This window comes from Brienomyrus brachyistius, chromosome 23 (assembly GCF_023856365.1).
Source record: "Brienomyrus brachyistius isolate T26 chromosome 23, BBRACH_0.4, whole genome shotgun sequence".
NCBI classification, from domain to species: domain Eukaryota; kingdom Metazoa; phylum Chordata; class Actinopteri; order Osteoglossiformes; family Mormyridae; genus Brienomyrus; species Brienomyrus brachyistius.
Window position 1 is genome coordinate 1,504,978 of NC_064555.1, and position 21,744 is coordinate 1,526,721.

At 45.2% G+C, this 21,744-nt stretch overlaps 2 protein-coding genes and 1 long non-coding RNA gene across 14 annotated transcripts in view; 2 read left to right on the forward strand and 1 right to left on the reverse strand.

Moving 5' to 3' along the window:
* Positions 1–1,083, forward strand: part of thrb (thyroid hormone receptor beta) — a 50,966-nt gene extending 49,883 nt beyond the window's left edge. For 6 of the 10 annotated variants that reach the window (XM_048992608.1, XM_048992613.1, XM_048992614.1 and 3 more), the window contains one exon: positions 322–1,083. In XM_048992608.1, coding sequence (XP_048848565.1) covers positions 322–596 — 275 coding nt within the window. In that variant the 3' untranslated portion in view covers positions 597–1,083. Of the gene's footprint in view, positions 1–295 lie in introns of all 10 variants that reach the window. The other 4 variants (XM_048992612.1, XM_048992615.1, XM_048992616.1 and 1 more) reach the window with 2 other exon arrangements.
* Positions 1,084–6,041: 4,958 nt separating this feature from the next.
* On the forward strand, positions 6,042–9,327 carry LOC125718666 (uncharacterized). Of its 2 annotated transcripts, none has more exons than XR_007384865.1 (2): positions 6,042–6,598; positions 7,360–9,327. It is a non-coding gene; the product is annotated as an uncharacterized LOC125718666 (long non-coding RNA). The 2 variants fall into 2 exon arrangements; XR_007384864.1 differs by having other exon boundaries at positions 7,450–9,327.
* A 908-nt stretch (positions 9,328–10,235) lies between these two features.
* Positions 10,236–17,886, reverse strand: nr1d2b (nuclear receptor subfamily 1, group D, member 2b). 2 transcript variants are annotated; one of them, XM_048992606.1, is made up of 9 exons: positions 17,585–17,886; positions 17,223–17,327; positions 15,048–15,284; positions 14,788–14,876; positions 13,746–13,890; positions 12,819–13,507; positions 12,508–12,693; positions 12,189–12,399; positions 10,236–12,068 (listed from the first exon to the last, which is right to left on the reverse strand). In XM_048992606.1, exons 2-9 carry the CDS (start codon positions 17,239–17,241, stop codon positions 11,872–11,874), a joined length of 1,773 nt encoding a protein of 590 aa, XP_048848563.1. In that variant the 5' UTR covers positions 17,242–17,327; positions 17,585–17,886; the 3' UTR covers positions 10,236–11,871. The 2 variants fall into 2 exon arrangements, with proteins under 2 accessions (XP_048848563.1, XP_048848562.1); XM_048992605.1 differs by having other exon boundaries at positions 17,223–17,886.
* Between the last annotated feature and the right edge of the window lie 3,858 nt (positions 17,887–21,744).

A 21,744-nucleotide genomic window follows, 5' to 3' on the forward strand; every position in this document is an offset into this window, starting at 1 on the left:
ACTTTATTTGCGGTATAAAGGTTAAAATGCATGGTAATACACACGCACTGGCACAGTTACAATCGATTGCCACATGCACTGCTTTTAAGGGTGGATGTATAGTTGTGCACCAGCTACATGAATGCCTGCTTATACATTTGCGTATCGTAAATTACCCATAGTCGTATTTAACAGAAGTTTTGGATGTTATTAGTATTATATTTATAATATCAGTCCATATTTCCATACATTTATCCCGCTATTTCACTGTAGGAATTTCATCAGTAATATCCTTTCTGGTGACTTCGTCCACCAGAATTCAAATTAAAAGTCTGTCCTTAGCCGAGGCCCCTAACCGCTGTGCACCGACCCCAGATCGCCCGGGTCTGACGAGCGTGGAAAGGATCGAGCGATGCCAAGAGGAGTTCCTGCTCGCCTTCGAGCACTACATCAACTATCGCAAACACAAGGTGGCACACTTCTGGCCGAAGCTGCTGATGAAGGTGACGGACCTGCGCATGATCGGGGCGTGCCATGCCAGCCGCTTCCTGCACATGAAGGTGGAGTGTCCCACGGAACTGTTCCCACCGCTTTTCCTGGAGGTGTTCGAGGACTGAAGGGACATGCCGAACTCCCTTAGCACTACTGAGTGTCATTTCATTCCATACCGTAGACGTAGCTTTGGCCTAGTTTTTGACGGATCCATTCCTGTGATGCGGGTACATGTGAATAGCCTCTTTGTTTGTCTGTTTGTTTTTTGTATATTTCTTTTGAGTTACAATTTTGTTTTCATTGTTTGTTTTTTTTTTTCCGTGTGATTTAATTTTTCGTAGTAATTGTTTTTCTCCGTCTACGCTTGGTCACACAAACCACATGACTTGTAGCGTACTGTATAATGCAAACCTCCTTCTCCTTTTTGACTTAAGCCTGGACAGTACTGTTTAATAAGTCAGAAGCAGAAATCAGTTTACCTATGCTCCCACACTTGTGGAATCTTACGCGGGAAAAATAACAAAAAAAAAAAATCAACAAAAAAACAAAACTAAACAAAAAAAAAAAACCATTCGTTCGATCGTTGCTTTCAGAGGAGGTATTCCATCTAATGAGCCCGTGAGCTTTAGTTATATATTAGATGTATTGCTGACTGAAGAGAGTGACTCAGTGTTGATACTCTGTGTTTGCGGCAACTACAACTCACGCGTGCTCTGACGTGCCGGCGATGCGCGGGGCAGCCGCGGATGTCGCTGGCGGCACTCACATACGCGGAGGAGAGGCCTACTTCCCCCCTCAGCATCAAAGCCGCTGGTTTTCATGCTCCGCTGAAATCTGTCGCCTAGTGTTCAGTGTGGGCTGGTGCTGCAGCCCCTTTCAGTCACCCTTCTGTTGAAATATGCCTCTTATTTGGTGCCAAAATCACACGTCGAGCATCAGGCCGCTCTGCTCACCCGCCCGGAAACCCACGGCGACTTGTTCGCCGACGCCATCGCGAAAAGCGCCACGGATGCATCTCCGTCTGCGTCACACGAAGTAGGAGGTCATCGGGGGGGGACCCCTTGATGGCACCGTCGTGTCACTCAACTCATGGTTTATGGGAACTCCGTGTGTCATGTTTTGCATACACGTGAACTGTTCTGTGTTAGCCGACTGAAGCGAAACTCGCTGCGTAGGTGGGTGGCTATCTGAGAGGATGCCAAGAAGCACCTTTGTGTCCCAAACAGGGACTATTATATGGGATTCTTTGCATATTATAATGTAAAGCATCGGTGGACAGCCAATGGGAAGCACTGAGACATAGAGAATGACCTTAGCACTACAAAAAAAGCAAATGTGATTGGGCCAGTCGGCAAGGTACAGTGAAATAAGCTGATTTTGATTGTTAAAGCTTTTGTATTACTTTGTCTCTCTCTTTGTGGGTTTCCTTTGGAAAACGAAGGTTTTGCTTGTCTCTTTTACTAAGAATTACACTGCAGGAAAGGTACACTGCTATTATAGTGCTATGTAACATTCACAAAAAGACAACCTCGTCTGAAACAAAATGTTATTATATAAGCTTCTAATTACTCTTCAAAGCAGCTTTAGTCTGTAAAGTGATACCTTTTTATAAGCAATAGATCTGTGGCAGTGTTCTAATGACTGGGGCGAAACTGCATCAACTCAAGGTAATGCACAGACAATCAGTGAGTGAATCCAGCTCACACACCTGACACACGCGTGAGCGAGGGGGAATGGGGGGGGGGGCGGGGGGGCGTGCTGGAAAATGTGAGAATATCTCGAATCGTTAAATCAAGGAATGTTATATATTCTAGCTATTTTTTACGAATGCACCGTTCTGGGAAGGAGACTGTACAACAGTAGGCATCCATTACTCACCGAGACACATAAACAAAATACTATTTTACAGCGAAAAAGGTTGTATATTTTCAGACTGCAGATATTTTTTACAGATATTATATGCATAAAATAAATATTTGCTGTTTTAAAAACAGGGCAATCGACATTTTCTCATATTTATAGCGAGAGCAGTATACTGTTGAAACATACTCATATAAGACTGATACATAACTATCAATACAGGCTGTTTCAGTGTTAATCTGATCATTCCAATAGGGAGGCTTGAAAGAGAGATCAGAGCTGATCTGTTGTAAGACACAGTTCCACTCCTCTGGAAGGCTGCACCTTCTCATTCTATTGAAAAAAGATCCATCCATCCAGGTGTAAACCTTTCAGAAGCCAATGCCGTAGAAGATCATCGCTGTAGCCCAGAAATCCACCACAGCGGGGAAAGAAAATCACAGCACAGAATTTTTCTGCTTAAATTTTCATTTCACGTAAAAGCAGGCAGAGTTGCGCTGAACACATTACCACCTGTGCTGCTGGCTCCTACACATTTTTGGTCACGGGTTGCGTTCGTAAAGCTGGCGAAATGGTTGCTTTGTTCCAGTTTGTGTTGCACAGGGCTGTCGAATGGCAGCATGGTCAGGAGAAACTGAAAAAAATAAGATTTATTTGGTATTCTGGTTGCGAGTATTTGTATTAAAGTATTAAAGGGATGATGATGATGATCTTGTTTGCACTTAATGTGAATTGGCTTTGATAATAAAGACAGCTTGGAGAACTCCCTAGAATTTAACATGGATTCGTCTCTAAATGTTGTCATTTGAAGGGCAATTCCAACGTTACAGATGTGATATTTAGACTCATAGTGGCGAGTAGAATGCCTAAGCGTGGAGAAGCTTGGTATCAAAGAGTGAATTTTGCACGTATTTTCATGTAACCTCTTGGGTTAAATAAATCCTCAAAATTCATATATTCATTTACATGTTAGGAAAACATAGCATTTTATCAGCATTACGGATGTGGCAAAAGGAGACGCTTTTATGAAAGACTACAGATGTTCTATAAACTGTGAATTTTACAGACAATTGCAGGAAGCATAATATGTGTGACATGACTTGAATGAACAGAAAAAGTAAAGATTTGAAAATACTGGTTGTTTTTTGGGTGGGGGGGGGGGACTATAGAAATCACATGCTTGCATGGTTCATTTTTATATGAAAGAATTGAGACATTTAGACATAAGTGGACATTTTAAAAGTTGTCCTGTTACTGTAATCACTTTTTCTATAATTATTATTATTTTTTTTATGTATGGAAGCGTTATATATCACTTTAAGTGTAACTTTATAGTTTCCGTAATGAATAAAAAGAACTGATAGGAATCATGACAGCAGCATAAAAACAGGAGATGAAGGTCAGTCTGTGTCCAAATGGGAGTGGGGGGGCAGATAATCTCTTTTGAAAAGACCACATGCTGGGAAGGAGAGAACCTCTCAGTGGAAACACTCATCACTTAAAAACCACTCTAGATAATTGAGAAGCTACCTTGTCGCCATGACCTGCGAGCTGTGGATGTCAGAGTGACACCGGACGTTTTGGGCGTGGTCGTTCGTGAGCAGACAAGGCAAAGATCACTCTCCAGGCGAAAACCCACGACTCTCAAGATTTATGGTGACGTTCACCGATTGATTCTCTATTTTCTCTCATTTCCCCCATGGCAAGTGAAAGTTATGGTAAAGTAATTAAAATTAATGTGCAAAGTACTAAACTAGAAAGGACGTAATGAGATAAAATTAGATTCAACAGTTAAAAGGCCAGTTTTTTATACGAAGCACTTATATAATGATGCACCAGTTATCAGTATTTAATGTAAACACACTATATCACAATGTTTTAAAAGTTACAGATATATTACCTGAATTAAGAGTTATAAAATATGCCGAGGTTATAACACATCTGGTGCCCATTAACGTAGCTTTGGAATACTGGCATCAAACAGACACCAGTCTTGAATATGCACAATGATTAATGACACTTTGCACGCTCCCCGGGAGCTGCCCCACACTGAAGAGTTCAAGCTTATCCCCTTTAAGGACCACTGCTTTGTTGGGCATCACAAATAACAGACCATTTCCAAGCCTGTCAGCTAAATGGGTTTATCCACAGTCCTGGTCGTATTTTGCTGGAGTGCTTGAAATTGCTTATAGTACAGAAGAAGAAAATCTATTTTTTTAAAAACTAGAATGTACCAGTTCTGTACTCGTAAACATACATTTATGATTTTAACATCTTGTTAGCTTTGATCAGCTGAATGATGCTTCATATTATCATGGATAAATGACCAAAACATATGACATCACAGGCATAACTTAGCAGAGGTGGTTAGTTCAGGTCCAGAAGGTTCACATCCAGACCAGGATTTTCTTTCACCCAACCAGTTGGGTATAGAAAATCACAGTCACAGAGTACACAACTGGTTGGGTGAAACAAAATCCTGGTCTGGATTCGTACTTTCTAGATCTGAAACTTGCATCGCTGCAATTTAGGTACATGAAACTAGTTTAAATTACTACAGCAAATAATACTTTTCTGACATTTCTACGTAAATTAAGATTTATATGTTTGAACTGGGGGGAGGCATGGTGGTGCAGTGGTTAGCACTGTCGCCTCACACCTCTGGGACCCGGGTTCGAGTCTCCGCCTGGGTCACATGTGCGTGGAGTACTCCGGTTTCCCCCCACAGTCCAAAAACATGCTGAGGCTAATTGGAGTTGCTGAATTGCCCGTAGGTGTGCATGTGTGAGTGAATGGTGTGTGAGTGTGCCCTGCGATGGGCTGGCCCCCCATCCTGGGTTGTTCCCTGCCTCGTGCCCATTGATTCTGGGATAGGCTCCAGACCCCCCGCGACCCAATGGGATAAGCGGTTTGGAAAATGGATGGATGGATGGATGTTTGAACTGATAACCACCCAGTGGGGTAATAGTGGCCTAATAGTTAGGGACGCGTACTTCCGATTGAAATGGCTGCTGGTACAAATCCCTGACCAGTAAAGTCACCCCCCCCCCCATGTGAAAATGTCACATATGAGTTAAATGCAGAGGGCATATTTCATTGGTGTTCTGTGTGTGTTGACAATGAATTACTTAAGAAGAAGTAACATTTGTATGCCTTTAATAGTCACATTGCAGTAAGCTGCATTTTTTTTCCATCTGGGCATTCTGAGGTATCTTGAAATCTTGATGGTAAGATTTCTCATATAGTTTAGCTATCATTATAGCGCTTAGCCCTGGGACAGGTAATTCCGGTTTTTGTTCTTCTCAGGCATCACTCATTGTCAACAGGACATCTTCCCTGATGCCTCAAAACTCAAATAAAAATACACTTTAAGATGTAAAATAAATAAATAAGTTTAAATGAAGTATTTATCTAGCAGCTATTCACCGTTAGTATTTGCAGGGACAGCATATTTTGTAAGAGTGTTTAAACAAGAAAATATGCCAACATGCAATTCCGGTCCTAGCCGACGGCGCGCCCTCAGGTGGTGCCCTAGGCCGGCACTTATGACGCCTGCAGGATTGAGCGGCCCTGGAGCACCGACAGATCAAGATAAAAGATAGACTTCACACCCACCGGTGAAGACTGCAAATACTAGGCAGTTACACACCGAGTCGAGAGGAGCCTGACATTTAAAAATATTTAGTGTTAAGTTTTTAAGCATAATATACAACAGTTAACTATGTGAGCACAACACCTAGTAAACTAAGCAGAAACTGTGCATACTTAACTAACGAATCTAAGGAAACAAATAGACCTACGAGCATTGCCGTAAAAATTGGATTTTTATGTGCTGCAAGCAATTTCCGCTGCTAATAAACGTAAATGACGGCACAATTTACCGGGAGTGGGCCAAAATGTCTTTTGCGCTAAAACCAATCGATTAATCCACGAAATGGGGGGATTTGTCACGTGACCCGTTGCCTTCAGGCCTGCTCGTGCATGTGGTGTGTGACTATAGGATCTTACTGTGCAGTACTGCATTGGTACTGGATTCGATTCGATACGGTACTCATGCACTCGTACTCTTCCTCGTGACAATGCGCCGATACCAAGGACCTCCAATGCCACGTGATTGATGATGTATCAGTATTATCGTCGATGAGCAAAATATACGGGACAGCAAAATGTCTGCGGAGTGGAAGTACTTCAAACTTGACGACAAAATCCAAAGCACAGCGGACTGGAGACTGAAACCATGCTGTATGAATAATCTAAAGTACAAAACGTAAGTAAGTTGCCACCGGAAACAATCGTCGAGCAAACACAAGCACGGAGAGATAAAATATCAAACGATAACCCTCGCGCAGTCAAAAAAAACAGAAGCTTTTTTTTTGTATTTTACGGACAAATCTACAGTATATGCACGTGTAAAATGTGATACAGAAACGCGTGCTATATACAATATATAAATGTCTTAAAATGTATATAACCATACAGAAGTGTTTATCCGCTGAAACTTGGCATGAAGCACGTAATTTGCTTTCCCAGCAGAACTCCGTATAACAAATCATAAACATACTATTAAGGAATTAACGGGTTCTGGCCTTACTCGGCATCAGGCTGCAATGAAAGTCCTTGGTCTGTGCGGATAACCGACTGCTGCCAGCAGTTCTCCAGAAACAGCGCAGCATCTGCGTTTGCTGATGCAATACTACAGTGCCAATGACGTAAAACTTTCAGAAATGGCGAATAAGTAATGATCTTTCATTACTGCTAAACTTTAAAAGCCCTGACAACATATACAGACCTATAATTAATGCTGAGTGTGCTAAGGTGATGTTTGAGAACTGGCTCTTTGCTATTGTCAAGTTTGGTTAATGTGCTGACACAATGAAACTTTTAAATTTAAAATTGCAATGAGTCTGCCAGAAAACTCCATAAATAAACAGTAAAATGAGGTTTAAAATAGAGATGTCTTGGTGTGTGTGGGCCCTCATAGGTGTGTAAATATTTCCATGTTTAAGGTAGTTGACGCTTCTTTCACAGCATCACAGGACTGAGGATGTCAAGGTGTTCTGAGATAAGTGAAATCTGCACAAGTGCATAAGTGAAATCTGCTGTTGCTGTCCGACCCAGATTCAAGACTGTGCTCTGATGCTTCAGACTGAACTGCATGATGGGATATCGGCACCGAGGTGCCGTTCTACCCTTTGTGTCTAGGCTGCCACCGGTCCAGGATCCTTCACTGTCAGAATGCTGCCTGTCATGGGTGAAGTCGTCATTTGCAGTGCATCCAGTAAAAAAAATAAATCTACCGTTTCACTTCACGATCGTATGCAATTATGGAGTTTTAAGATGGAAAGTAGAAATCTTATTGTTCTTTTTATTTGATCTGCAAGTTTTTTTTTGATTGCGACAGTGACTACCTTTTGTACTACTTGGAATTTTATGGTAATTGGAGTTTGTCTTTGATTACAGAGAAAGAAAGTGGACTTAGCAATGTGACAGGTTCATTTTCAGCTCTACTCCGGTGGAATGGATTGTCAGTCTGACGTCCTGCCTTGGCCAGCCCCTTGTTTCCAGCCATTCACAGTAACGCCAAAGACACTGGGCCTGGTGTTTTCCATTGGATGTTATCTGGCTGTTCCAGCCCACTTCCTCACTCGCAGTGGGGCGGAACCAGCATTTTCATCTCAGGATGTTTCAATGTGGGAGATTTCAGTGGAGCTGCTCCTAGTGGACGGACTGCATGGGTTGAAGCCACATCACTCTGCGACACATTACAGCTCCTTTCCCCTCACATTACAGCAAATACAGCCAGTCACACGGCCTTTCTTCTTCACTTTCATTGGCTAGGACATTTCAACATACAAATTCATATGAGCATGACGGGCTAATGTGTCGAACAGAAGAGCTTCACACATTTTCTGTGCAGCAAACCAGGGGCAATGAACGTCTTTTCTGGTTACTGGCGTTTGGCAGGGAAAAGCACTCCCCGACTGCGTCTCCCACAGATACAGTGCGTTGCTTCCTTTTGCTCTGTGTCGCCCCCTACAGGTGCACTCCAGCACTCACCATGGAGAGGGTTAAATTCCTCAATATCAGGAAAGAGGACGTACGAAAAAAAGAAATGAATTAAGGAGACGCAGGAAGCATGGAGTGTGGCGTTAAGAAGCGGAAGGGGGTTTTGATTGAGATGTTTCGTGGATCTCCAAGCAGGGAGCCCAAACCGGCAGTGTGTCCTGGAACGTCCAGACCTCCAGTCATACACCACTGTGGTTGACTGGATCTGTGCGCATCTGAGGAGATGCTCCAGATTCACTTTGAAAAATGATATAATGCACAATAATTGCCTTTTTCTAGAGACTTAAAGACCACATAACACTTTATAAGGTATTTTCTCCACTAGATATAATTGATTACAGTACATTTTACTCTACAAAGGAATTTAACCATTTTAATGTTTTAATTTTGCTTCTGTTAATTACATATCCCACTATACCACAAACACAAGTTATAACCAGCATATCAGCAGATAATAGGGGGCAGTAAAACCAGATGTTGAAAATCTATATGGGGTGCACAGGGCAGTGTGTCCATGTACCATGAAGGCCCCGTTAGGCTTGCTTTTTACTGAATATGTATAAGCAAACTTGGGTAGAAACCACTGAAAGCGGAATTCTTGGCCTCAAGAACAGTTCAGCAGCTCAGTGTAAATTGGTCCTCTGTTCTGCAAGGAAATTGCGAACTTTAAAAATTCTCTTTAAACCGAACAACTCAGGGCAGACGAACGCTGCCCCCTGCTGGTGAAAAAAAAACGACTTGTCATTCTGCCAAACCTTTAACAGTTTCTACCATCAAACCTAAACATGCTAACACCTCAAAGAGTGTTGCCAGTTTAACATTTGAAGTTACATGTTTCAGTCTTTTTAATAGTATGTCTAAACCGCACTTAAATTGAGACAGGTACTTCTCGTAAATATCGTTTGTGTAAATCTTAAGCTGTTCGTGCCCTTGAAATATATATTGAATATATAAGGTATTAAAAGTAAAATGCAACCCCTCGAAGTGTGCCTTACCAGCCTTAGAACAGGCAGCCGTCGCCGGAAAATATTCACTTTTATACGCATGGCCGAGAGGAGGGGGGGGAAAAAGTGTTTAAAAGCCAATTTTTAACTTGGTGAGAACAAACGGTGCTTGTGAAGTAACATAGAACAGCGCTTGTAAAATAGCTGTCCCACTGACAGGGCATTAAGACGGTCAAGATGCAATTCGCAGGCATGTTTCGTTGTGTTATTTTAACATTAGACGGTGCAACATAGAACAGTCTGTGCTGCGTCATGACTAATTCATTTAATTTAGTCAGATGGGGAAACGCTCCTTTGCCCTGCAAATTGCCGTTTTTTGATCCGCTGTCTGGGTTTCAGCTGTAATAAATTAAATTACCCAAAGGTGGCACATGTTCAACCATGCGAGTGTATTGAATGTGAGTATATTAAATGCATAACAGAATTTTACTCTTTAAAATATGAGTGCGGGGCGGCATGGTGGTGCAGTGGTTAGCACTGTTGCCTCACTCCTCTGGGTCCCAGATTCGAGTCTCCGCCTGGGTCACATGTGTGTGGAGTTTGCATGTTCTCCTCATGTCGTCGTGGGGTTTCCTCCGGTTTCCCCACACAGTCCAAAACATGCTGAGGCTAATTGGAGTTACTAAATTGCCCATAGGAGTGCATGCGTGAGTGAATGGTGTGTGAGTGTGCCCTGCGATGGGCTGGCCCCTCATCCTGGGTTGTTCCCTGCCTCGTGCCCATTGCTTCCGGGATAGGCTCCGGACCCCCCGCGACCCAGTAGGATAAGCGGTTTGGAAAATGGATGGGAAATGTGAGTGCATAATACACATTTGTGAATAAAGTTTCCCAGCATATGATTCAGTATATATGTTTATTAATATGCATATATTTATATATTTATATATATATATCTATATAAATCTAAGTATATGCTTTCACAAAAAACTAAGACCACAGTTTAGCAATTTACATATTACATAAACAGAAAAATAACGGCACAGCGCGAAGTGCTCCCTCTGCTGGGGAGAGGTGAGAAGAACAGGACACATGCGGGTCCGTCAACTACGCCCCGACTCCCCGCCATCGACCCACCGCTTCCTTCCTTCCGTTCGTTCACTTCCTTGCAATCGCTTGCTTTGTATCGCCTGAACGATTCAGACGATGATTCTGTTACAGTAGGTTCAAAGATAGACTTATCAGCTGGGTGACTGGCAAGCGGGGCTGTCCAAACTCCGTGTCAGAGCTGGTCTTTGAAGCTGCTATGCAGCATTTACACTCCTGCTCCTCATCCTCCTCCCCTGACCTTTTGATCTGTCCCTTTATCCTCTGTTTGCTGTGCTGTTGGTCACAGATTGGCAGATTGTAAAAGCGTTATCTTTACATTCGTTGTAGTGAAAATGATACTGCCATTCTTGTGCTGACCACAAGGGGGCAGTCACATGTATCCATCACATTCTGCTCTCTGGCATGTTCCCATATCGTTTTAGCGCCCCCAATCAAGGGGGAATGCGAGAAATTAAGCTAAGTTAGGCTTTGCGTAGAATTGTTTTATACAGTCAAACTTGGAAACAGCGATTTCAGAAATCGTCACCATATTTGGTGGTGGGCAGCGTCAATGTGGCAAGGGGACGGCTCTCAGCCCCGACTGGGCGGATGCCGATTCACCAATGTCGCACAATGACAATCCGAACGTTTTTTCACTGCTTTCAAAATACCCCACGTTACAATTATAGAGTTATCATACGCACACAACTGCACCATTAGCTACAACTGAAATATAGAGTGCCCTTTTCTTTAAATAAGTTTGAGGGAGAAGGAGGGGGATTCAAAATTAAAATTAAGGAACTGATTAAACATCAAAAAAAGGCCGACTCCTCCCCCAGCAACCAAGGAGGCGCCGACACCGACCAATCACAAACAGCCATGCATTAGCAGCAATTCCACATTCTAAACATGGTCGGGAATCACCCCATATATATATTTTTTTGAGCACGGACTCAGAGAGGACTGAGACCTCGGCATCAGACAGAGGTTCCTTATCATGCAGCAGCCGCGTCACTAAATACCCACTGCCTTCGGCCAAACGCGGGTCCTTTGCGATTCGCCGAACAGAAATAACAGTCCTATCAAAAAAAAAAACAAAACAAAACAGACCCAATGACAACAGTAACGACAAAAGACAAGAACGGGTCATATATTGCACTAACGATGCAATAAAACTATGTCTCAACGATATAAAAGGTGCTTCCAAAACGCCTGCACCCACGCACACACAGACACCGCGTGTGAATGTGTGTGTGCGTGTGTGTGCTTGTTCTACAAACACAGGCGTGTAAGCCTTACAGTACAATGATTTACGTTCCCCCCCCCGTGGTCCTTTATGCCCACAATCTTGTCTTGTAAAGGAAAGAGCACAAAGTCTGTGCAATTAAAAAGAACGTTTTCAGGAGTGGGAGAGGGGGAGCCAGGGACCATGTGGCCTGTGACCTCAGGGGTGGACCTTGAAGGCCAGGAGTTGCTCGGAGTGCATGTTGTTGAGGGAGCGGAGGTCAGGCAGCTTCAGCAGAAGCTTGGTGAAGGTCGCTGCCTCGTTGGGGTGGTTCTTCAGTACCAGGCTCCTCAGAGCCCGAATCAGGGTCTCCTGCAAGGCCTCCACCGAGTTCACGTTCTCGATGCCCGAGCGGTCTGAGGGAGACAGACAGCAAAAGGCGCCTGTTATCACCGCAGAGCAGAACAGCCAATGACAAACAACCACAGAGGGCAGTAATGGCCCGGGGGGGGGGGGGGGGGGGGGGGGGGGCTCACCAGCAGACACCAGGACAACAGCAGTGAAGAGGCTCATCTCCTCCTCGGTCAGGTTCAAGGCCATCAGCTTCTGGCTGAAGTCAAACATGGAGTTGAGCAGGTCTCCGGCGCCCATGGTGCGCAGTGCTTCCACGCTGTACTTCTTGCCGCTCAAGAACGTCACGGTGCGTTCTTTGGCGTCGAACAGCGACGCGAAGCGCACCACTAACACCTGCGGGGACGGTAGCAAACGTGCGGGACGAGGAATGAGCTACAGAGCAGAGGCAGGACGAGTATCGTGCACGTCGAGTTATTAATGTCGTTTAAGCGGCGAACCCACCTCGAACGTGCCGGCCTTCAGCAGGCTGACCTGATCGTGCTGGGACAGGTCGCGGAAACCGGGAATCCGCTTCGCAAACTCCACCACCTCCCGCACGGCTGGCGTGAAGCTCATGGAGAACTCCAACCAGATGCTGTGGCCAGACTTCCTCGGGTCAACGTAGGGCGACATGCTCATGGGGCATACCTTGGGGAGGGAGTGACACGGCGGGGAGCCAATCAGAGTGATTGTCGTAAGGTAGAAGACGGCCCAGTCGTAAATGCGGATCGGAAAACCCCACCCACTCCCACCACGTGACCAGTGATTCTTACCAAGTGCATCCTGTTTCCTCTATTCCATACTGGCCCACTGAAGCCGTCAGACATGGTCTCATTGGCATTTTCTGCTCTGTTAGATGAGCCGTGGGCGTAGACTGGACAGTGACCCACGGGGGGGCTGCTGGGCTGCCCTACTGGGCAGTAGTTGAGCAAGGCGTAGCCCCCGTTGGGCCTCTGGGTGCCATGAGGCAGGTAGCTGCCAGAGATGCTGGTGTGGTTGGCATGGAGGGTCTGAGCTTCCGGCTTGCCCCCGGCACCACCACCATCGCCAATCGATACTACCGGCTTGGTGAAACCCAGGGTGGGCGCGGACTGTGCAGGCGGGCTGGAGCGATCCTGGTTGTACATGAAGGTCTCCTGATGCGCCCTCGTCACCGAGCCGATGACCTCCTCCTCGCCGCTGTCCGAGGCGGAGCTGAGAGAGGTATCCATGACGACTTGGGGCTCAGGCTCCTGGGGACTAGAGCGCGGTGAAGAAACGGGCGAGCAGGAGGAAGGAGAGGGGCTGGGGTCCTCTGGGGTCATTTCGGGACAGGGCGGGGCCTGGCTCCCAAGGGGCGGGGTCTGGTTGCCATGGAGCTGGCCGTGCATCGGGTTGCTGTTCATCATGCTGTTCATGGCACTCTGCATCTCCAGCAGCATGCGCTGCTTCTCTCGCTTGGGGATGCGGCCGAAACGAACAGCTGAGGTGGAGAGAGCAAGGGGAAAAAAATATCGTATCGTTTAATAGCCCTGCTCGGCTCTGCCGTGTCCATTTTTTATTGATAAATAGGCAGGCACATAAACGTTACGATCTCCCAGGGGCAAGTTGAAGTGCAAACACTGGCACCATCAAGCAAATCAAACATCAATTACGAGAAAGAGGAGATGATGGCGGGAACAACAGGAAATGAGGGAGGAGTAAGAGAGAGAGCCGCCCACCGTCCCGGGACATGCCGACCAGCAGACACTTCTTGAAGCGGCACTGCTGACACCGGTTCCGGTTGATCCGCATGATGGGGCAGCTTTCGTTCTTGAGGCACTTCTTATACTGGATGTTCTGCTGGATGCTCCTTCGGAAGAAGCCCTGTGGGGGGGGAGGGGCTTCATCAGGCACGTGACTCCAGGTACACAAGTAGGCCATGGGGAGGGATGGGGGGGGTGAGTCTGAATAAACTCGACTGCTTTGCGGGGGGGGGGGGGGTAGTTTTCCTAGGCTGAACTGGAGCATGCGGCACCATGCAGGCAGCGTCTTGGACTGACCCAGATCGCACAGAAATCCCTGGAATGGCGAGATGACATTAAAACTAACGGGAAGCATCTGGGCACTAATGCAGGAAACGGAATGTGACGCTAAACGATGGCAAATGACCTGGAATGTTATTAAATGGCACTGATACAGGCCTAAGAATGTTAACAACTAATGGCTGGATAATTGGCTTATCGTGTCACTGAACCAACTCGACCTGCAAATTCTGAGCGCAGGCAGGATGCCGCAGCCTGGAACCAAGTCTAATTTTGGGCTGCATCTGACATTCTTTTGCCCGAGGCAAGGACTCCAAGCAGGTCAGGGTTTCGGCTCAGTGCAGTAACCGTGCTTTGTAGTGCCTCGCTGGACACCAGCAGGTGAACTGACAGCCCTCGCCTGTAGGGGGCGATGATGAGCGGCACAGTGTGATACACTCTGAACACACCACCGCTCCGATACGGGCCACAGCGAAACCAGCTAATGTCAGCAGAAGCTGAAGGGCATAGCTAATAACGATTCAGACCATAGATTCAAATCTGCAAAAAATCAGGCAGGTATTAAAGAACAGTGTCTCAATATCAGGCTGCGATATGGTCTGGTTTCCCAGTACCAGTTATGGCACTGGTCGCTAAACTGGTTCCTTAGTCTCAAACTCCTAACCCATTTCAGTCCACTGACTTTGCGCAGCAGTCATGGTCAGTCACAGTCTTGGTCTCGGCCTGGTCTCATTCTCACCTTGCAGCCCTCGCAGGCGTGTACACCATAGTGAAACCCTGAGGCCACATCTCCGCACACCTTACAGAGCAGCACCAGCCCGTTGATTTCTGCAGCACAGGACACAAACCAGCATTAATCCCGACCGTGACACACCATTCCCCAGGACCCAAGTCAAAGGTATAGGCAGCAACATACACAGATGATCCCAATAGTGCAGCGCGTGAAACTAATGCGCTGTGAAATGCGCCACGTGACAATCCGTCTCTGCCATCACTCACTCGTGATGCCGCATTTAGTGGTGGAGGGAGAGCGTCCCGCCTTGGGGCTGCTGTGCACCCGCTGGGGGGCTTGGCTAGGGCTGGAGAGGGGGGCATCCGCAGGCCTGGCCTGCCTCCAGCTGGGGAAGGAGTTGTGGGGGGGGGAGGAGGACTGGTAGCTGCCGTTGGAGCTGTCGCTGTGGCACGACTCGGGGCTGGAGGCGGAGCTCGCAGAGCTGATGTACGCTATCACACCTCCTGCCAAGGAAACAGAATGTCAGAGGATCTCTGCGGAACCCGAGTAAGGGAACATGCAGAAACTACACTATGCATAATATGCAGTAAAAAATGACCAAAGTGATAAAAAAAAAACCTATTAAAATTTTGTACAAGTGACAAATAGGACAAATCCGTGTAATGTTGATAGTGCAATGTTCTCCTGACGCTGTTTCTCGCTGTAAAAACGAAGTCTCCATACAGCCGGAAGGTTAACACTTGCTAAGGTAGCCTACCCAGAATGCAGTGTGGCAGCACTCCTCCCAGTAAGGAGAAGTAGACCAGACAGACCACTTGCATTTTTTTTCTTCTCGCCACTGGCTAACCTGGTTTCTTACTCCCCATTCTCGACAGTTAGATAACACTGTTACATAATGCCTGTTTAAAAAGGATGTAGGCGGACATAATGGAGCACCATCTCAGCTTCTGACAGGGGGACAAAGGCCACACTTCTGAGGGTAAGACTACTGAAAATGGATTCGTTTTTTTGGGGTACGTGGGTATTTTAAAAAACTAGACATATTAACAAGTCAATCAGTGAGCCAAGAAAATGCACCTTTGCACTGCAAATGTAATCAAACTAAAACACAAAAAAATTGTCATATTGAGAAAGCATTCAGACAAAAAAAAGGGAAAATTCTCTTTTGGCCTGAAAATGTAAAAAAATGTTCTCTTGTCCGCTTATATGCTTATAAAATATTTCAAATCGGAGTTCCCTTAATATTAAAACTTTTTAAAATCTGATTTCTGAAATATGAAGTGTCACTATATCATAGCCCTCTGAATGAATTAAGCTCACCTAAATCGAAGAGCGCCGGTTATACTGATCCACGCAAGTCGCGGTAAGGACACGTGCCGCTCCACAAACGGTATTCAATCGAGTAACGCGCTGATGATGCATTTATGTAACAGGAACTATTAACTCTCAGTGCCATAACTTGTCGCTCGCGTTAACATGGTTTAAAGACACGAGAACAATATGTTCGCTTCACGGTTTATATAAAGCACAAGGTTTAAATATGCCCAGACTTTAAATCATATTCATGACGACAAAGTTTGTCTGGAAAATATAATAAATAACTTACTATCTGCAAATAAACCGGACACAAGACTCGTGTGCCTTGTAGTGTGGGGGCTTCTTACAAACAGATTAATAAAAGCTACCAATATTGTGATATTTTTTTTACACTAACATGTCCATATTATGCGCGTGATGCACGCTGTATTGTATGCACACTATCTGGTTAAATGCGTATAATATGGCTATATGAACATTGCATGCATTCGAGCGAGCGTCCTCTGACGGCACATGTGTCACAGACAGCAGATCCCGAGGTGCCGAACACGCCCCCACGTGGAGCTGTCATGTCTCCTCCGGGACACGAGCGAGAAAGTAGGTCACCGCGCGCGCAGCCAGCGGCCGCCTCACGTGTATCCGCAGCCGGTGGCCGCGCCGCTCCACCGTGCCGAATTATGCAATTGTGACGTCACCGCAGCTCTCGGCCAATCAGCGGCGACGCACGGGGAGCGTAAACAGTGCCGCACATGGCTAGGCTGGCCGGTCCATGTGAGTAGAGGAACTGCAATGCCGTTCGAGCCAACTGCTCCTGTAATGTCAGCAGCCGTACTGGCACTCCTAACCCAGATATTTTTAAGGTTGATACTGACTGGGCAAAAAAACATTCATTTTTAAGACCCTGCACAAAAATGTTTTAAACGCGTCGGGCAAACAAATTTAAGAAGGAACATAAAACCCATGAATTTGTTTATGTATAATTATTCAGTACAAAGCAAAATACAAGAACATCATATCTACCAACACGTATTTGTAACGTCCAAATACAGTCCAGAACCCCCGATTTTAACAAATCTGACAAACACCAGTACTTAAAATACAACGAAAGCTTGACAATTTCTTACCAGCTTTTGTCGATTCCATGTCCACCTTTAAAACTTTGCACGTTTAAAATGGGTGCAGTCTTGTTTGCCTTCACGAGCAATCGGGGAAGACGACGGTCGGAAACCCTGGAAGCGATAAAATGCCAGGAAAGTGGCTGGATAAGCGCCGGACTGACAACTACCGCCCGGCTACCCTGCTAGCCAGCCAGCGTCGCCTGTTAGCGCACCGCCGTTTGAATCGCCTCGTCGCCGGCGATGTCTGATTTACTGCGGTCCAGATTCTGTTATCCGCAAAAAAACAAATAACCGACAGTGGTAGTCGGGTGCAGTTTAGCTTATAGCCAGCTCGTCTTAATGAATGGGTCGATCCCCTTTTAACTTGCCTATTCCGCTTTCCTTCCTTCCGCAGAGGCTTCTCGGAAGTGATCGCTGTTTATTTCTGCCCTGAATACATGTATTTAAAATATATATAAATGGGCTTTCCCCCCTCCCGCTGCGAAAACAACGATCACCGAGCCTTGTTGTGGCAACTCCTCTCTGTCATCAGCTTGCTAGCACTGACTGTTCCGAGAAGTATGTTCACGGGCGACCATGTGACCCAGATGAGGGGCTCCTCCCTCGGCCCCGGCGCTGGAGTCGATGTAACCCACTGACACACTTTCGGAGTGCGGAAGAAACGGCGAAGATCGTCGAAGGGCACCTTCCAGCACCGACCTCTAGGAGACAGGGGAGGGGGGCACCCGACTGCTGGCAAAGCAGAAAATCTACCCCGCTTAATAAAACTGGCACATTCCTCTGGCCGGAGAATTGGCATATATTCTTTACGCACAAAGCAATGTCTTTGCGCTAGTTTGCGTCTTAAAGTTGGCTTGTATCTTAATATGTGGCTTTAGACACCTTTTAAAAACGCACCCATGTATTTATTCATATGTGATTTAGGTGTATGCTTATGCTTAACTCGGTAACGAATTCCGTGACGTCAGCTACGTAACATAACACGGACTGTGTAGAAGCAGAAGCAGAAGCGGTCTTTGCTCGATCCTGTGTCCATATACGTACCACAGGTGTGCGATGCTGTCCTTGTTTGAATCATGGGCATCGGTTTGTGCCTATACTAGTCCGCGTTGTTTAAGACAGATTGCTTTTAAGACTGATAAGAGCCGGAGTCTATCCCAGGCAACGCAGGAACACACAAGCCTGACATACACCTGGATGAAATACCAATGGATCACGTTATAGACGCTTGCAAACTCTCTCTCACACACACTATTGGAATTTTATAAATGCCATTTGGCCTAATATGTGGCAACAGCGCTAACCACTGAACTACTTTGCCCCCTCCCCCTTTCGGAAATATGCGTGACAAATATACGTCAAATCCTGTTGTTTCTATAGTCAACATGCTGTGTCCATTTGATGCTTGAAATATACTATGTGACGAATTGTTAATTTTTTTTAAATACATGTGTGCTAGTCTTTATTTTGATTTTTTCTGCAACAGGATGAAAGCCCATTTAAATGCTGAGAGCAAGACATTACGTTTACGTTTCCCAGAGGCACTGTTGGATATTCTATTAGAAGGAACTTTAAAAGCCTTTTGAAACAAGTATAATGGTCTGAAACACTCTATTAGTGTGTCCACTTCAGACCTGAGTACTGGTGGCTAAATGTTTTGAATAAAGAGATTGCCTTGAATCGATGGATTGCGTACGTCCATGCGAAAATTTTATCTTAGCATGCAACATAAATTTTACAAGACATTAAAGTTCAGGTCTCTGTGACTCTGTTATAAAAGTTTATAGTGTATTTTAAAATAAAAACCAGTTCAATTTTCAGTTCGGTTTTGAAGATGAATTCTCTCACAATAATATTATTATAACGATTCTCTCCCCAGTTAGAGTTTTGACTACAGTGTGAGTCTTCAGTTTTGTCATTTCTCTGAGGGCTTTTTTGGCGCTGCCCTGTTAGGAATGTATGAACATTTGAGTACAGACTCCCCAAGAGGTTGCATCTATTTCTGCAGGGGTCCCCTCTTCTCTCACACTATTACTCTCACACTACTCCTTTCACTACCACTGGCTCTGCTTGCATTTTCCTCACTATCTGGTCACATCTACTGGCCGGCAAGGGGGCTTCAATATTTACAATAAAAAATATTAACAGGACAACAAAAATGATTTGATTGTTTAAGTCAGTTCCTTAAAATAATAATGTTAAGTGTTTGCCTTCTGTCTATACACGTGTCAGAGGCAAAAGGTTTTGATTGAGAACAGAAAACTATGTATCTTTTTAAATATCTTGTCTGTGGTAAAAATTGTATTTTCATTAAAATCTCCATCAGAATTTGGCATGGTATTGACCCCTGGTTATGTTGCACTACGAGTGACATCCCATTTAGGGTGTACTCCTGCCTTATGCATGCCTCTTGACCCCCCATGACCCTGTCCTAGGTCTGTGGCTGGATGACAGATGGACAGTTGTATTAGAAAACCTCAGGACACTTAAAATATAGTGGTCATTTGGTGCCCTTTTGTGGAACAGGAAGTGCCTGACTTCTGACCTACCGAGTGCTTCGCGTCTATAAATCACCGTTGATAAATGTGCTGAGAAGAAGCCGAGGTGTTTGTTGGGCGGGGCTTGGTGTCGGTCTAAATATGGATGCCGCACAACGTTCACCCTTCGTCCAGATGTCACGTAACAGGTTTGGAACTTGAGCCACATCATGGCGTTTTTGGTTTGCCATTTCTGCGTGGAGTATTAGACTTTAGTCCTGTGTGAACATTTTGCATTGGGGGAGATTGTACAGGCGATCAGTCGCCACCAACAAAGCCAGCAGCTTTGAGGTGACGGTTCACCGTAAGCCCAGCGCTACTTGGCACAAGCTCACAGACGCTTGGTTAATTCCTTTTGCCCCCGAGATGACAATTCCATGTCCAGGTTCTTGCTGGATTAGAAATTATAAATATATATATAGTAAATATAAAGATGCTCTAGGTTTTTATTGTCCTTATTTTTGAACAGGTTCCTGTCTGATGCTGACAGAAATCCTTTCTGTTCTCAGATTTAATCCAGGTAATGGTGAGTTGTATGTTTTCCCATTAGCCAAAAACCCATAATGGCTGTGGATGAGGGTCGACCACGTGTAGACTCTGTCACGGTGGCTATCCTGCATCTATGTCCCATAGGACCTTGCGTAAAATGCATATCGAAAATTTAAGTTTTTAAAGGGGGTCCGTTCGATGGCATGAGCGCAGGGGCTGTCAGCTGAATAGCCTATACACAACATAAACTTCTGGGCCAGGTGAGACGCTGCTGGGTTATATTAAGATATGTCAGGGAAATGGCTAGAGGGGACAAGACATCTGTTCAGCCCTGGAAAATGTAAAAAAAAGGCAGCTGTGAAGAATAATATTATCTAGCAAATGCGTCTGAATTTAACCCACCCGATGAATTAAAACTCAGGGAACAGAATGTACATCATTTGCAAGCATGTTGTACAGAGCTTGTTATAGCTGTTATCACGGCGTTTTGAATGTCGGGAATCTAAACATGAAACAATATCAATTCTGCAATGGTTTGCAGAACTATCTCTGGTGGTATCTTCAGCTTTTTTTTTCATCCCAAGAAAATAAAACCCCCGGTTAAAATATTTCTCCGTTCTCAAAGCTAGCAATTTATAGCAAACCCGAAGAGCAGCTGTGCTTTAGCCCCCTGGGAATACGGTCTCTCTATAGCCTTGATCCATAGCAACCCCCGAATGACCCGTGCGCGACAAAGGAATGGAAGACGCATCACCCTTTTCACGTCGAGCGTCACGGCATGTCCAGTGAAATCAGTAACACCGTGCAACCTGAAGTTTCCTTCAGCGTCCATGGAGAATTGCTAACAATGACAGCCTGACAATTTGCGTGCTGTAATTTGACAGAAAACATACAACGCGTTCCCATTATGAATGTGAAAATTCTAGCAATTTCTTTCCAAATTCACACACATCGATCGGGTTATTTGAAAACTAACTATATAATTAAATAAGCGTCGAGATGATGTCTTTAATCCGTGAAGGTATTTGGCATGAGGTACCTTTGTCATCTAGGAACTAGCACTTAAACTTTATCTAAAGCAAGTTGCAATTTTCACCTTTGTACAGAGCTATTCTATTGGAGAAATATTGTTGCCTAAGTGGCTTTAAGGCGAAGTCTGTCCCAGTTCAAGACCTTCTCACTTCGCTACCCACTAGGCTGCTTTAACTACCACGATTTGACAAATACCTTTGCACAAAATACCTTTTTTTCAGTTGTGAATAAAGCCTGTTATATTTGCTGCTGCGGGATTTGGGTGCTCAGTCAGCAATAAAAACCCCGCAGTCGTGAACCGGATTGTAATCTAGCCAAATCCACGACGCGTGGGAGTCGCGGAGAGCGGTAAAGACCTCACTCTGCTGTCTCACTTTCAAAGGTAGGTCACACAGTAAGATGACCCAAATAGACAGGCGAATGCATTGTAAGTCAGCTTGCTGACCCATTTTACTGGGAAATGGTCAGCA

Excerpts from the sequence above, each read along its gene's own strand:
- nr1d2b (XM_048992606.1), bottom strand. Across the intron at positions 14,877-15,047 it reads CACTAAATGCGGCATCACGA|AAATCAACGGGCTGGTGCTG; the intron begins GTGAGTGATGGC and ends CCTGTGCTGCAG. Across the intron at positions 12,400-12,507 it reads TGAAGGCCGGCACGTTCGAG|GTGTTAGTGGTGCGCTTCGC; the intron begins GTGGGTTCGCCG and ends CCGTCCCCGCAG.